At 40.5% G+C, this 13,562-nt stretch overlaps 1 protein-coding gene across 1 annotated transcript; it reads left to right on the forward strand.

The window, feature by feature from the left end:
• Positions 1 to 4,358: 4,358 nt before the first annotated feature.
• ppp1r26 (protein phosphatase 1, regulatory subunit 26) lies at positions 4,359 to 12,583 on the forward strand. The gene is made up of 2 exons (XM_075456673.1): positions 4,359 to 4,606; positions 8,129 to 12,583. The coding sequence occupies exon 2, from the start codon at positions 8,143 to 8,145 to the stop codon at positions 11,398 to 11,400; it is 3,258 nt and encodes a 1,085-aa protein (XP_075312788.1). The 5' UTR covers positions 4,359 to 4,606; positions 8,129 to 8,142; the 3' UTR covers positions 11,401 to 12,583.
• Positions 12,584 to 13,562: the final 979 nt, after the last annotated feature.

Here is a 13,562-nt window from a genome sequence, read left to right on the forward strand (position 1 = left end):
ATTTGTTAGAAGAGTTTAATAGTGAGTGGTGGGGAGTAAAATTCAAGGACCTGCAAGCACAACTCAAGACACAGGAAAAGGGTGTAGAGGACAGTATCCTGAGACCAAAGATAATCCACTGAGAGGTGGTGTTCTGATCTTTTAGTTTACACTAATCAAAGCAGCTGTTTCAAGTTTAATAAAGAAGTCACATATGCCCTTCTTCCCTGGTGCCTGAACTTTACAACCAACAATACTTCTGTTTTTCCACACTCTCAGACCATGTTTTATGCTGTTGTACCCACTCTAGCCCAATAGTCTTTTTGCCTGTTATTTTATTTCTAACCAATCGTTCTGACCCCTGTACTTTAAAAATCTCTTCTATTTTGTCATTCTCCCTCCAGACCTAATATAACACAACCCACCCCCTAGCCATCTCCACCTCTTCCTGATGCCCAAGGAAACTAATCAGAAGCACCTGCCACCTCCGAACTCTGATCATCCACCACTATCATACACTTTTTGTCACCACCCCACTGATATGATTGTCTAGAATTTAATCAGTAAATTAAATTGTTTTAAATGAATCCCCGTGTGTAATAACGAATTCTGTTCCATCATTTAAAGTTATTTATCTCTTATGTAAAGAATTTAGTAAAGTTAAATAGATCAAAAGCCACAGGGGTTAGTGTATTTTTTTACATTTAAATGTTTCAGCTAGTGTTTTGCTTTGTATTATATTTACTGATGTTTACCCATTAAACATTATCAACACTTTTTGCAGTGTTAATAAATTATTGTGGAATGCCAAGTGAATTCTATCACCTGAGGTTTAGTGAGGACTCCATCTGTTGTATGTCACCAATAATTACATGAACTGAGCTACACAAGCAAATTCTCAGCTGCAGGCACTGTATATAATTTTAGATCAAGCATGGTGTAGTTTTCTACTTGATTTTAATAAAATGGATAGAAAACAAAATTTTTTTACCAGCAAGTATACCAAGTAGTTGTGTACATATACGATATGGACAAGCAACCACAGGTGATATGACATGATATGATATAGTGAGATGTTTTATGATGGGAACTTTATGATCCTCAAAAATAAGATGATGGTTAGCCGGAACAGTTCTGCTAATGGTGTAACAATTTAATAAGCATCTGTACTGTAGGATGAGCGACGTACTGGTTCAGTGCAGCAAATCTCTGGGTTCAAACCGATATGGGTTTTCTACTGTCGCTTCGTTTCCTCACACATTCTAAAGACATTCATGTTTGGTTAATTGATGATTTTAGATATAGGCTGCCTGTCTCATTGTGTTTGCCCTGTGATGAACCTGTCCAAGATGTACCCTTCTTACACATTGAGAAAGGCTCCTGTGACTCTGCTGAATGAGAGCTTGATGGATGGCTTAAGACCTTAAACCGTTGTAGATTTAGTCAAAAATAGTCCAACTGAGTGTGCATAAGAAAGTTATGGCTTTTAAAACATAGTGAAATATCTGTTTTGTAAATGGAAACCTCATTTTGGTTCTCTGTTATTCTTGTTGCTACTAAGGGCTAATGCTGTATGATAAACAGCAGGCTAAAATACCTTTTAGTAGTAAACACTATTAGACACTCACCAAAAAGGATTTAGTTATACACTTACAAAATCGGGGGAAAAAATATTCATGGTCCAAGGTTTCGTGCTTTTATTACTTCAATGTCAAGCTTCAATTGTTCTGCATGAACAAGGATTAGTCAGGGAAACTAAGTTAAAACAGTCCAGCACACAAATGGGAGGTGTTTAAACAGGGTGTAAGGACATGAAAGGGAAGTTTAGGCATTTGTTTCTAACAAATTTTCCACAAAAGTGCAAAAACCTTTGTTCCTCCACAAGTGTACCATTTCTCTCTACACAGTTTTTTCTTGTCTCACACAACAGCACCACGTGGCCTTAAAGTCAATGGCACAATTTAAATGAGCACTTATAACTTATTTGATGTAATGCAAGGTAGTCTCCTGTTCCCCAAAGGCAGACAACCCATGGTGAAGTCAGTGCAACTGCAACAATAGCTGCATTCGGACAGGGCGTTCTAAAAATGCAGTTCTAAGAACGGTCCACCAAGAACTCCGTTCTATGAACTGCCCTTCTCCAGGGGAACTGTTTCATTTTGCATTTGCACCAGTCGGGACCTTGATAGGGACTGATGCGTCGCAACCGTCTGCGACAGTGACGTGTTACTGTAGCGCCACACTCAACAACAAAACAAAACAAAACCCGCAAAAAGTAAGGAGAGACGAAAAAAACACCACCAAGAAGCTATTGTGTTCATGATCAGCATGACGGTCATATTAAACATGGACGTCTAACATTGAGGCTGGAAGAGCACACAGAGAGAGTCAGTAAACATTTCAGCCATTATTCTACTGTTTGCGTTGAGCAAATTAGGTACACGAAGAAACGGAAATCTGACAAGGGGCCTAGCTACCAACCACCAACGTTATATGTGTTCCTATGGAACCAGTGGCGGCTGCTGACTTTTAAAACAGGGGAAGCCCATATTACGCGTTCAGGGTTGTAGTGGCTCGTGCCATCCTAAAGCAGAAGATAGCAAAGTTAAAAAGAATTAGTTATAACATAGCTGTGTCTAGGATGACAAGTATGCCCAGCAAATACACAGAAAGAAAGTATAGACTTTGAAAATTCACACAGCAAGGCCAAAATCAAGTATGATCGAATCTAAGGCCTGTAAATGGCTGGATCTGTGGCTGGATCAGAATCTGTGGAGCATTTTTCCCTGTCATAATGAATACTTAGAGTTTGATGGTGGTGGTAAGTATTCTTAAAAAAGGTAACATTTGTGAATGGGCAGCATGAATTCTGGAAAGAAACAACTAAAAGTATTACACAGTGCACCTTTAATGGAAATGGAAACGATGGGACGATGAGTGAAACTCCGACAGCACTTTCACAGACAACCAGTCTCTTTGGTATCCGCTTTGGGACTGAAGTTCCAGCGTGCTTCTCCCCGCTCAAAAATTTGGCTGCCACAACATCTCTCATGATGGACAAACACTAACTCCAATCATCACGACACAGCCCCTCATATTGACATGCTCACATCTAATCTACCCCCAGAGAAGCCGGGCAGCCTCGGAAGTGATGAGTTTTTGTCGATTTAGCCAATGACGATCTAGAATTGTAGAAAAAACTTGACTCTCCCGCCCCCTCCTCGAAGCCGGGCAGCCCTCGGCTCGGAAGCCTGGCTGTTAGTGGCGGCTTCATAGCATGATTTCCTCAGTGAATGGCGGCGATTTCAGAACAAATCACTTCATTAAGCTACAGGACAACATGTTGTAGTTATGAAAGTAAATACAGTATTGGGCATATCTTGTGTGTTGTGAATAACAGTTTTATCGTCAATTTAACATTGAAGATGTAGCAATTTCGCCAGAGAATGGGAGAGGCTGTCCGGCTTCCTGTGTTGTCTCTGAATAGCCGCGGAACCCAGAAAAAACCCAGCCTCGGAGAAGGAGCTAAAATGGTTATAGGAACTGAGGGCCGTGGTCCCTAGTTCCTGCATGTCCGAATATGAGAAAAAACTGCCCTATTCGTGAAAAGGTTATAGGAACTGCAAAAGGTTCCTACAGTGGGAATGCGCCTAATCTCTGGCTCCATCTTTAAGAGAAGGTGATTTGTTTTAGAACGGCTTTTCTAGACTCTGCCTAAATTTTCAATTAGGATTAATCCTAGATTTTGGATTCCAATGTCTGAACTGAAAGAATACAAAAACAAAATTCATAATCATTAGTGACAGCTGATCAAGCAGTTTACCCACAGCCACATAGGGTTGCTTAAAACTGTTTGTGTTGTTAATTTCAACAGGTATGAATGCACAGATTAAAATAATAAATGTCTACATGATGTTGATATTGCCCTTGTTGACACATCTGGCTTGAGTTAACGTGAACTTTGGAACATTGAAAGTTTAATATAAATATTATGATGAGAAATTAGGCAGATATCAAGTCGATATTTAATATCTGCCCTTTAATACGTGCACTTAGAACTGCACAGTTCATATCAGTGTTGAGCATAAACTGGGAGTTGTCTCAGGAGATAAAACTTCTAATAAGAAAGTGCCCGATAGTTACAAACATTCTTTAAATGCTCTGCGCAACTGTAGGTACAATTATATTTTCACTCCTTCAGACAAGATGCAACTTATTTATCTTTTGCCATGGTTGAAGGCTGCCCAGGTCTCTGGGTTAAAGGTTGTTAAAGCTACAGTGAGTTCTCCTAGGCTAATCTTTTAAATGTATTAATAAAACATCATTAGATCTACATTGGACATAGCCTACTGCTTCCTCTTGTAAAGCAAAGTCCTGAAATGTACGTTGGTAATGTTCTCCGTGGAAACACGTCGATGCCATATTTGAATGGGTCCACGCTTGGTTGGACTCTGGGTTTGAGGAAGCTCGTCAGCCCGGCAGTCGGAGCGGAGGAGGGGGACTCGACAGTGAGAGCTTTAGGCTGTGTGTGAGCTCGAGACGGACACCGAAATATCTCCAACACGGCTTTAATCAACGCAGCAAAGTGCACACACTTATTGTAGTGGTTGCTTTGTGTCATAACTAGGTGAGTCAAACTTGTGCAGTGTCTGTTTTGTGGATGATTTTTTGTCAAAATAGCCGAGCTAGGAGTGTACGCTGTGGCTCTATACAAAGGCTTTCTTTGCCGGAGAAAATGTTGGGGCTGCAGCAGCCGGGAGGCCCGCCTGTGTCTTTCAAGTCACCGACTCGCCTCGGTTATCCTTTTACTGTTTCACACCATCAAAGTCATCCCTCCTCAAAATTCAACTTGTTTGTTTTACCCCCCAAAAAGCGTTGACAAGAATTATCTACAGTTTGTGGTGTTCTCGACCGAGCACCGTGTTTTGACAACCGTGGCCGGTACGAAGAAACATGGTTGCTCTGCGGAGTCTCCTAGCGATGCAAGCCGGGCATCGGTGCGGTCCGCGCCGCTAGAGGGTCACAGGGACTGCCGGGGTTGCTTTGTCGCGAACAAGGAAGCGTGCGGAAGGGAAATTCACGCAAATACACGTTTGATTATGTAATGAAGAAAAATCCGATTCACAATGTCGGCCCGTCTGGCGAAACTTTCTTTTTAATATACCAGACAAAGTTGTCACAACGGTGTGACGTTTTTAGCTCAGTGGATGTGCTTTTCGCTAATTTTCAGCGGGGCGTCTTTGGTGACCAACTGTTCCATGACGGTATTTGCACTCACTACCAGTTTCAGCTGGTTATAATGGTTACTACGGATGGTTAAGAGTGAGTCGTATTGTCCAACTGTATCAGACAAGCTAGACGGGGTGTCCGTTCCCCCCTGCAGACTGCATACTAAGCTGGAAGGATGGATTTACAGTCCGGACAGGTAGGCTAGCACTGGGCCAGCGATTCATTTAGGTTTACGTTCTTGGGCAATACTGTACTAGTTATTGACACAATTCTGGATTTAGCCCATGCCCTATTAAACATGACTCAGTCCTCAGTCATACTCAAATATGTTGCAAAAAATAAGAGCAGTCTCTTAAAATGGGTATTTTTTTTAAAGAAAAACACTTTACTTTGTGTTTAGCAGGCAAACTGCAGGCGATCTACTTTTTGGCACGCCAATTACCGGTGTACTCAGATTAGTTAACCTATGTAAAAGTATTGTTACTGCAGTGTAGAATAACTTAATCACAATGCAACCCTCTCACTCAGAATCCCACATGTATTTTGTATCATAAACGAATAGTAATAGAAAAAAAACGTTTTGTGACATTTGTTGATACTGATGTATAATTGCAGGCAACTGGTGGAACTAGTTTGAACTACAACGTTGATTTCCAACCTTGGGGTTGAACCTCCTTAACCGGTCACAAGATAAATCTGGGGGCGGAAATTGGTTTCTATTTCTTATAATCTTCTTTATTTTCTGAGAATCCTTTGGACAGTTCTACCACCTTTGGGCACAAAAGAGTTTTCTGGGAAAACTATTTTCTTTTCCACCAAATGGGGATGCATGACTGTATCTGCACATCATTTATGTTGGTCATTAAATTAAACATCACCATTGGCCCAAACCAAACTTTTCTTTCAAAGAGTGCATCGTAAGCTGGTTACAGAAGGATTTTTTTTAAATAGTAAAATACATGTGACGTGTTTTACGTGTGAGGTGAAGTGGTGTTTTTACTATGCTCTGCCTCTTTGTACATTTGAAAAACATTGTAGCTTCTTTTATCTCCACATCAGCCAGTGAGTTACCCCAATAGGAGTAGACATGACAATGTTAATTTATGGAAACTCAATGTCCTCTGCATTTAAATGGAAAAAATATGATATATCGGGTGAAGTGAGTGGGGAGAAAAAATGTATGAGATACTCAGTATCATCCTTACCTCCAAAAATACCTCTCATTCTTGAACTGGTTCCATTCAGGAGACTTAGGACCTTGGTTCTGCCCACAGAACCATCCTGCGTTTCCATCGGTTTTTAAATGTAATCATTGTATTCAAAGCATTCATCATCAGCAGAGGGTGTTCCACTTACTCTTTTTACAACACGTACAAAATAAAGTTGAATTCAGGCTACTTGATTGGCTAGTTGACTGTAACTCCTCCAAAATACCTAGCTGGAGCCTGTTGGCAGGCAGCGGTCACAGGTGAAGATCGACCACTGATTTGCCTCCAATTTTAATGGTAATGCACCACATTTATAGAGAGATTTTTCACCTCCAGCCATATTCATTTCACACGCATTTATACTGCACTTCTTTGTCTATACTTTTTTTACATGGACAAGTTGGCAAAACTGGCCAGTAACTTATAATTTGGGATTAAGAAACTTGAATATAGATATCATGTCCACATACTTTGAAAGCAACTACTAGACAATGAAAAATTAAATGAAAAGACTGTTAATAACAACAAGGGACAATCTTTTAAATCTTTGCAAAAATAATGCCCAGCAGTAAGCTACAAATCTGACTCTACTCCTGATTGATTCAACTCCTCAATGGTAGGACACGTGGAGCTCCCACTGTGGACGCAGTGATACAAAACAACACAGACATTCTTTTGTTGTGGAAAAAAAAAGTGAGAAATGCAAAAGTGACGCAGAGGTATGTGTAGTTTTAAATGGTGAAATTGTGCTCTTCTATGGCCCCCATTCTGGATTTTATTTTTCTTTAGCTTAGCTCCTCATCAGAATTTCTCCCTGCTTCTCCAAACTATGAGCACTCTGATGGCGGCCTGCAACAGATTAAACATTTGCATGAACTGGAATCAGTCATGCATCAGAAGTGACAATGATACTATAATTTAACAAAAATGATATATTTCTACTTGAATATATGAATGCTGTCTCCACTAGTGACTGAATCAAAGTTTTGGGGGATGCAGGGTTGGAGCCTTACCTCTTTGAAAAATTAGGTTCCCATTTTTTTGCTATTAATGCTATTAATATTTTTAATCATGTGAGGCACGTTTTCATTCTAAATTTGCACAGGGGCGGCCAGCTAGGTGGAGCTTTTTAAGGCTGTGGTTTAGACCTGGGACATAATTTCTAACAGCTGTAATAAAATCCAATTTATGTCTGTGTGATAAAATGTTGGTACACCTGAACACATTCCTAATCTATTTTACGGTAAAAGCCTCTCAGCAACACTTCCTCTTTCAACTATTTGATCAGTATTAACATCCACTTAAGTTTTGTATGCTCAGTTTTTATTGTTTAAGCAAAACACAAAAAATAAGGTAATAGTCATATTTAAGTCATATGATTCATATTTAATTTTGTTTCCAGATAGATGGGCAGAAACAATTGTATATGAGTGAGTTGGTAAAATCAAACTGTGAAGTGCTGTGTGACAGATTTGTGTAGAAAGCAAATCTCCCTGAAAGAAAGTGACAATTTAGGTAAATGTCAATTCAATAAAAAATATTGTGTATGTTTGATTTAAATATCAGTATTCCAATATCATTTCACTCGTAACTCTCGAGTTCAACCAAATCATTTTGTTGATAAATTCGATTCAAATTCGTCACATGGGGCACTAAATCACTCTTGTACTTTGACCTATCTGTCATAATTTCTTTGTTTCTATCCTCCTTAGATTGAACAATGTGAATGTCGTGGGAGGCAGCTGCACTCCAATGCGCGGGGAAACCTCCATACTTCACTAGAATGTACTTGATGAATGTACCTCCTGTCGCAGCGACGCAAACCGAATGGAGAAGATGTGGCCCACCTGGAGGCTTTAGCCTTCCAGTTTGCTTCAATGACTCTGACACAGAGTTGTCCACCAGAGGCACGCCTATCTCAGACAAGGTCCAGATGATCATAGAGAGCCTTAGGAGCACCCAGTCCTCACTCGAGATGGGTGACGAGATCGAGGGAAACGTGCTATCAGGACAGGAAGGCCATACCCAAGTGTGCAAGGCTGCAGTGGGTTCTTATGTGGCAGCCAAGTGCAAAACTAAAAGTCCTACTGATAACCCACGGGCCCACGTTTCTTCCACGAACAACCATGACAGCAGTGACTCTGACAGTGACGATTCTGTGGACAGAGGGATCGAGGAAGCAATACTTGAATACCTGAAAGAAAAAGACGATCACAAACGCAAGGCTGAACCTTGCGCCCCTTTTTTCCAATCATCCAAAATTCCAAGAAAAAATCCATCCGTTCTTGAGCTTTCCGAGCAGAACTCCGGAAGCCACACATCCTTTGATTCCAGTGGCCAGTTCCCAAGACATGTCAAAGCTGAGACTCCAACAGCACCAGCTACCATACCTATAAAAAAGTATATAAAAAACAAGGCATCGCTAGATGAAAACTTTGATTTGAATAAAAGTTCAACCAAAACTTTAATCAGTTCAAAAGAGACGACACAAAGCCCCTCTAAAACAACCAGCCTCTCCAATAAAACCACAAAATGCCCAGTCACTGTAAAGGTGGAGGAAGTCTCAAATGATTCGAGTAGTGACGACGGCATTGAGGAAGCCATTCAAAGATACCAGCTAGAAAAACAGGAGCAGCAGAACAAAAGGGAAGTCTTCAATCCACATGCTTTCCAAGTGGAATCCGAGTCCACAAGCGATGATGGGATTGAAGAAGCAATTCGCTCCTATCAGCTAGAGCAACTGAAGGAAAAGAATGTCTTTAAACCATTTCTACAAAAGCAAAAGCCCTTCAGCAAGGCATTAATGCATGCTGTTGGAAGCACAAGCTTGGAAAACATGAAGAAACACAAACTAAAGAAAAAAAAGGGCAGAACAGACAAACAGATTAAATCTCTTCAGCCTCACCCTTCATCTGTTTTAATTCCCAAGACTACACGTTCAGACAGCCCAAAGGGTAAAGGGAATGGACTGGTTTCTTTGAAAGTAGAAACTTTTCAGGTGCAACCAGCTCCCGCCCCTCCCAAGGTCAATACAACTGCAGAACTGATGTGTGCTGAAGCAATACTGGACATTTCCAAAACTGTTATGCCTGGGCCTTTCCATCACAGTGTTGGCATCGACGCTTGTGCCCCCACCAACTCCTCCTTGCACTCCTCTGTTCCTGAAAACTGCCCATTCAAAGACAGCAATGACAGTTCTGTTGACAGTGAGGATGGGATTGAGCAGGAAATCAGGAAATTTCTTGAGCAGAAGGCCCAAATGCACAAGCAGCCGCCTGGCAATATAAATGAACCAGAGAAAGTGAAAGAAGTTGCAATCCAAAAGAAACCACAAAGACTGTCTTTAACACAGAGAAGAAAACACAAGGAGAAAAATGTAACATCAGGAGCAGACGACAAAGGTAAAGAAACAACCCATATGCCTTTAATTGAGCCTACAAAGGAGTCGAACCCTGTGGCGTTTTCACAGAGAAACCAAACATACAACATCACCGCGTTACACAAGACAGACCAAAGTGGAGACAAAAGCAGCTCACTTGACAGTGACGAGGATCTCGACACCGCAATAAAAGACCTGCTCAAAACAAAAAAGAAGTCTAAGAAAAAGATCAGAGACTTGAAGCGGAAATCCAGGAAGGGCATCAAAGATGAAGAGCCACTGTTAGGGAGTGCTGTACTCACCAAAAAGTTCAAACCTGAACCAACTTCTAAGTCTAGTGCTTTGAAAAAAGTACACAAGAGTAAGGATAACATTAAAGAGCAGTCTGGATTGAGTAAAAACAGCATATCACAGCAAAGACAAATTGTTAAAAGTAAGGAGCATAATATTCATGAAGGTGAAACAGGAACTGTGATGGGGGTGGAAGGTGGAGACCACCAATCACTGCACACTGTTGAAGCTCTTCTTCAGATGAAGGATGATAGCAGCTCAGTAGATAGTGATGATAGTATTGAGCAAGAGATCAGAAGGTTTTTGGCTGAAAAGGCCAAAGTCTCTACTGCGGACAAAACCAAAGATGGAGATGTGTCGAGGAACGGTACCGTCATGGTTCAAGATGCAAACATTAAACAGGAACCTCAGCTGGCTGAGATTCCAAGAAAAAGCATCAGTCCTTTCACAGGATCTCTTAGCAGTCCAGTTCAAGACGGAACGCCACAGAGACCACCAGACATCTGTCCCGTCAGTGCACAATCATGTGTGTCCTCGGTCCAGTCCTGCAGCCCCAATCTTTTGGAGCCAGCTGATGGGGCGGGGGCAGCTAGAACCGAGCAATGGAGGCCTAACGTTGGGAGAGATAACGTCAACGATGGGCCCCATCAGATGGCAAGGGATCGACCAGTTTTGAGTGCAAACGTTGCTCATTCTCGCGCAGAGTCAATCAAGTGGCGCCAGAGTTTGGGGCTCCCAATTTCTGACACGAGGACTCTCAGTCGGACTCCATTTCACATCACCTCGTCAGAAATCAAAGAGACTGCACCAGCAACTCTGCCACATCACAAGTCTCTCAAATCACAAAGTCCAGCCACAGCTTGGTTCTCCTCAAGGACCAGCAGAGCACCGTTTTTGTGCTCTACAGAGGCGGCTGTAAATATCACAGTCAGACCCCCTGTTTTGAATTTTTTTTCCTCTGCCAGGCAGCACTCAAAGATGTCCTTTACACAGAGCCTTACGCCGGGTCACAGGCCCCAGTTCTCCATGGAAGAGGAGAGAGCAAGTATGGTGCAAATGCCAAAGGACAAGAGTGTGTTTGTTGAACTGGAATCTAATATGACCAACCATGTCCAGGTTCAAAGCAGGGAAAGGAGAGAGGGAAAAGAGAGAGTGGACTTGCTAAGTGAAAGAAAAAGGGAAGGCGAGAGCATGACGATAGATGATAAAGATGTGCATCAAGACAAGGAGGAGGAAGAATTTATAGATGAGTCAGATTGTGAATCAGGCAGCAGGAGAGATCCAGGAAAGAAGCAGGGCTTTTCTACATTGTAAGTACTTGCTTTGATCAATATTCCTCCAGAATCATAATTTTATTAGTTAATTTCTTGGTTCTGCCCTGCTTATTAATATGTTATTTCTCAAGTTCATTCATGTACAGGCTCTAAGGGAATATTTGTTAATATCATAAAACAAAACGTGCTTTTCATCAAATATGTTAGTACAGTCCTACTGATGTGTAACACAGTGGCGCCAACCTGAAACTTATTTTTCTTCCTTTTTTGTGCTCTTAAGTTAATCTGTGTCATTTATCATTTGAAAAGCAATACAGTGGAGCTTTGGTACAAGAGGTACGAGTGGAAACCACCAACAAAAAAAGTTGTAGTTCTTTGTAATGGAAAATCTCGTGTTATTTTTTCCTTTTCTTTTCTTTTCTGAAGCAAATAAGAAAAGTAACCTCTGTGGCTAAATAAAGATTTGAGTTTTAGCGAAAATGCTCAAATTTGGGATGATTCTTTTTTACTGTGGGTAATGAAAAGTAGCGTGATGTTAATGGGAAAAGTGCTTTTCCTGAAATGAGTTCAAATCAGAAGAAAGTCTTTTATCTTCCATGTGCAAATGCTGAATAAAAGTCATTGTTATAGAGTTCCATCGAAGATTAACAGTATATTACATGATTAGATGTACAGTAAACTCTAACCTTAGGTGTTTGGAGTGAAACGGAGGTGATACTTTTGCATTCACAACATAATCCGACCAAATCAGATTGATTAGTAAACAGAACATTACTTGGACAGTAAATTAATTGTTTCGGTCTTTGAAAAGAAAAAAGCACATTTCTCTTGCTTTTCTTTACATTTCTTTGGGGTTCGGACAAGAGAACACACATTTCAGTTGAATAAATAATGAGTTGATCAATCAGATGACAAACAGATGAAACAATACTGCTGTTAATGTTAGTTTCAGTGGTCTATATGAGTCAAAAGTATAAATGTATTCATTCAAGAAATGCCAATCCAACTTTCAGTACTGTGAAAACAAACATGAGACATAACAATTTCTTAAAACTATACATGTAATTCAACTTGAAGTACATCTAAAGTCTTCCATTCCTCCACTTCACACTGTTTTTGTGTATTGTTTCCATAATCAGATCTAATTTGATATTTTACTCCCTCTCTAATCCCATGAACAAAGTGTTGATCTGTACTATCATAAATAAAGTTGCTTTACTTCAGTCCTCACACTACCTTTTTACACCATCGCCTCGTATTGCTGAAGTTCTAGATCTTTTTCCTCTGATATGTTCGGAAAATGTCCTAAAAGATGCCGCTAAAGCTTTTGAACTTTTCCATACACAACAAATCCAGCCAGTGATCATGTTTAAAGCAGTCATGACTCTCTTCAGGCACATCAGATCAGTCCTAGAACATGTGGGTGCTTGAATGATTGGATATTATTTGCCCGTGTTCTCACTGCATAGTTTTAATTCATAGATGGACATTTACAGCCCAACTGTCTCAGACTTGTAACCTCTTTGACAAAGTGTTGTTAAGATTCCACTGAAAACTCCTAATTACCCTTCACTGTCTTATTGAGTGTTTAGTGTGTTCATTTCTCTGTCGTGTTAAAGGTTTTCTTGAATTTCCTATGTGAAAAAAGGCTATTTATTTTTGTTTATCAAAAGAAAAAACATCACTGAACATGCTGTGCATCGCCAGGGTTTTTGTAAATATTTTATAAGAATTGTTTTGTTTTTTTCTTTTACTCTTTCAATTGAAAAATATAATATTTGCTGTGTCTTTTAAGTGTGTAATAAAGAGTGGAATCCGAGCAGCAGTGGGTCTTCTAATTGCAGATGCATACTGATATTGTAACTGTGCCATAAATCATTTACAGGCTATTTAGCTCAAAGGTGGATTTTGGAATTAGTTACAAGCATGTTAAGCAATTATTGAAGAGTAATCTGATGCCTGTCCTGCCTTGCCTCACCCAGGTCTTTATCCAGAGCCATTGATCCTGGCGTCACCTTCAGTCCCTGCATAGCTCTTACCTCAGAGGAAAGAAGCAGGATGTTCAGCAGGAGGTACCTGGTTGACAAATGCAACAAGGTACAAATAAGTAAAGGCAGGAAAGTGTTGGATGTGATTGCTGTTCTAATCCAGAGAATGAGAAGGATGTATTTTGTGACCATGCTTGCAGGAGAACGCTTCACT

Source organism: Odontesthes bonariensis, chromosome 22 (assembly GCF_027942865.1).
Source record: "Odontesthes bonariensis isolate fOdoBon6 chromosome 22, fOdoBon6.hap1, whole genome shotgun sequence".
NCBI classification, from domain to species: Eukaryota; Metazoa; Chordata; class Actinopteri; order Atheriniformes; family Atherinopsidae; genus Odontesthes; species Odontesthes bonariensis.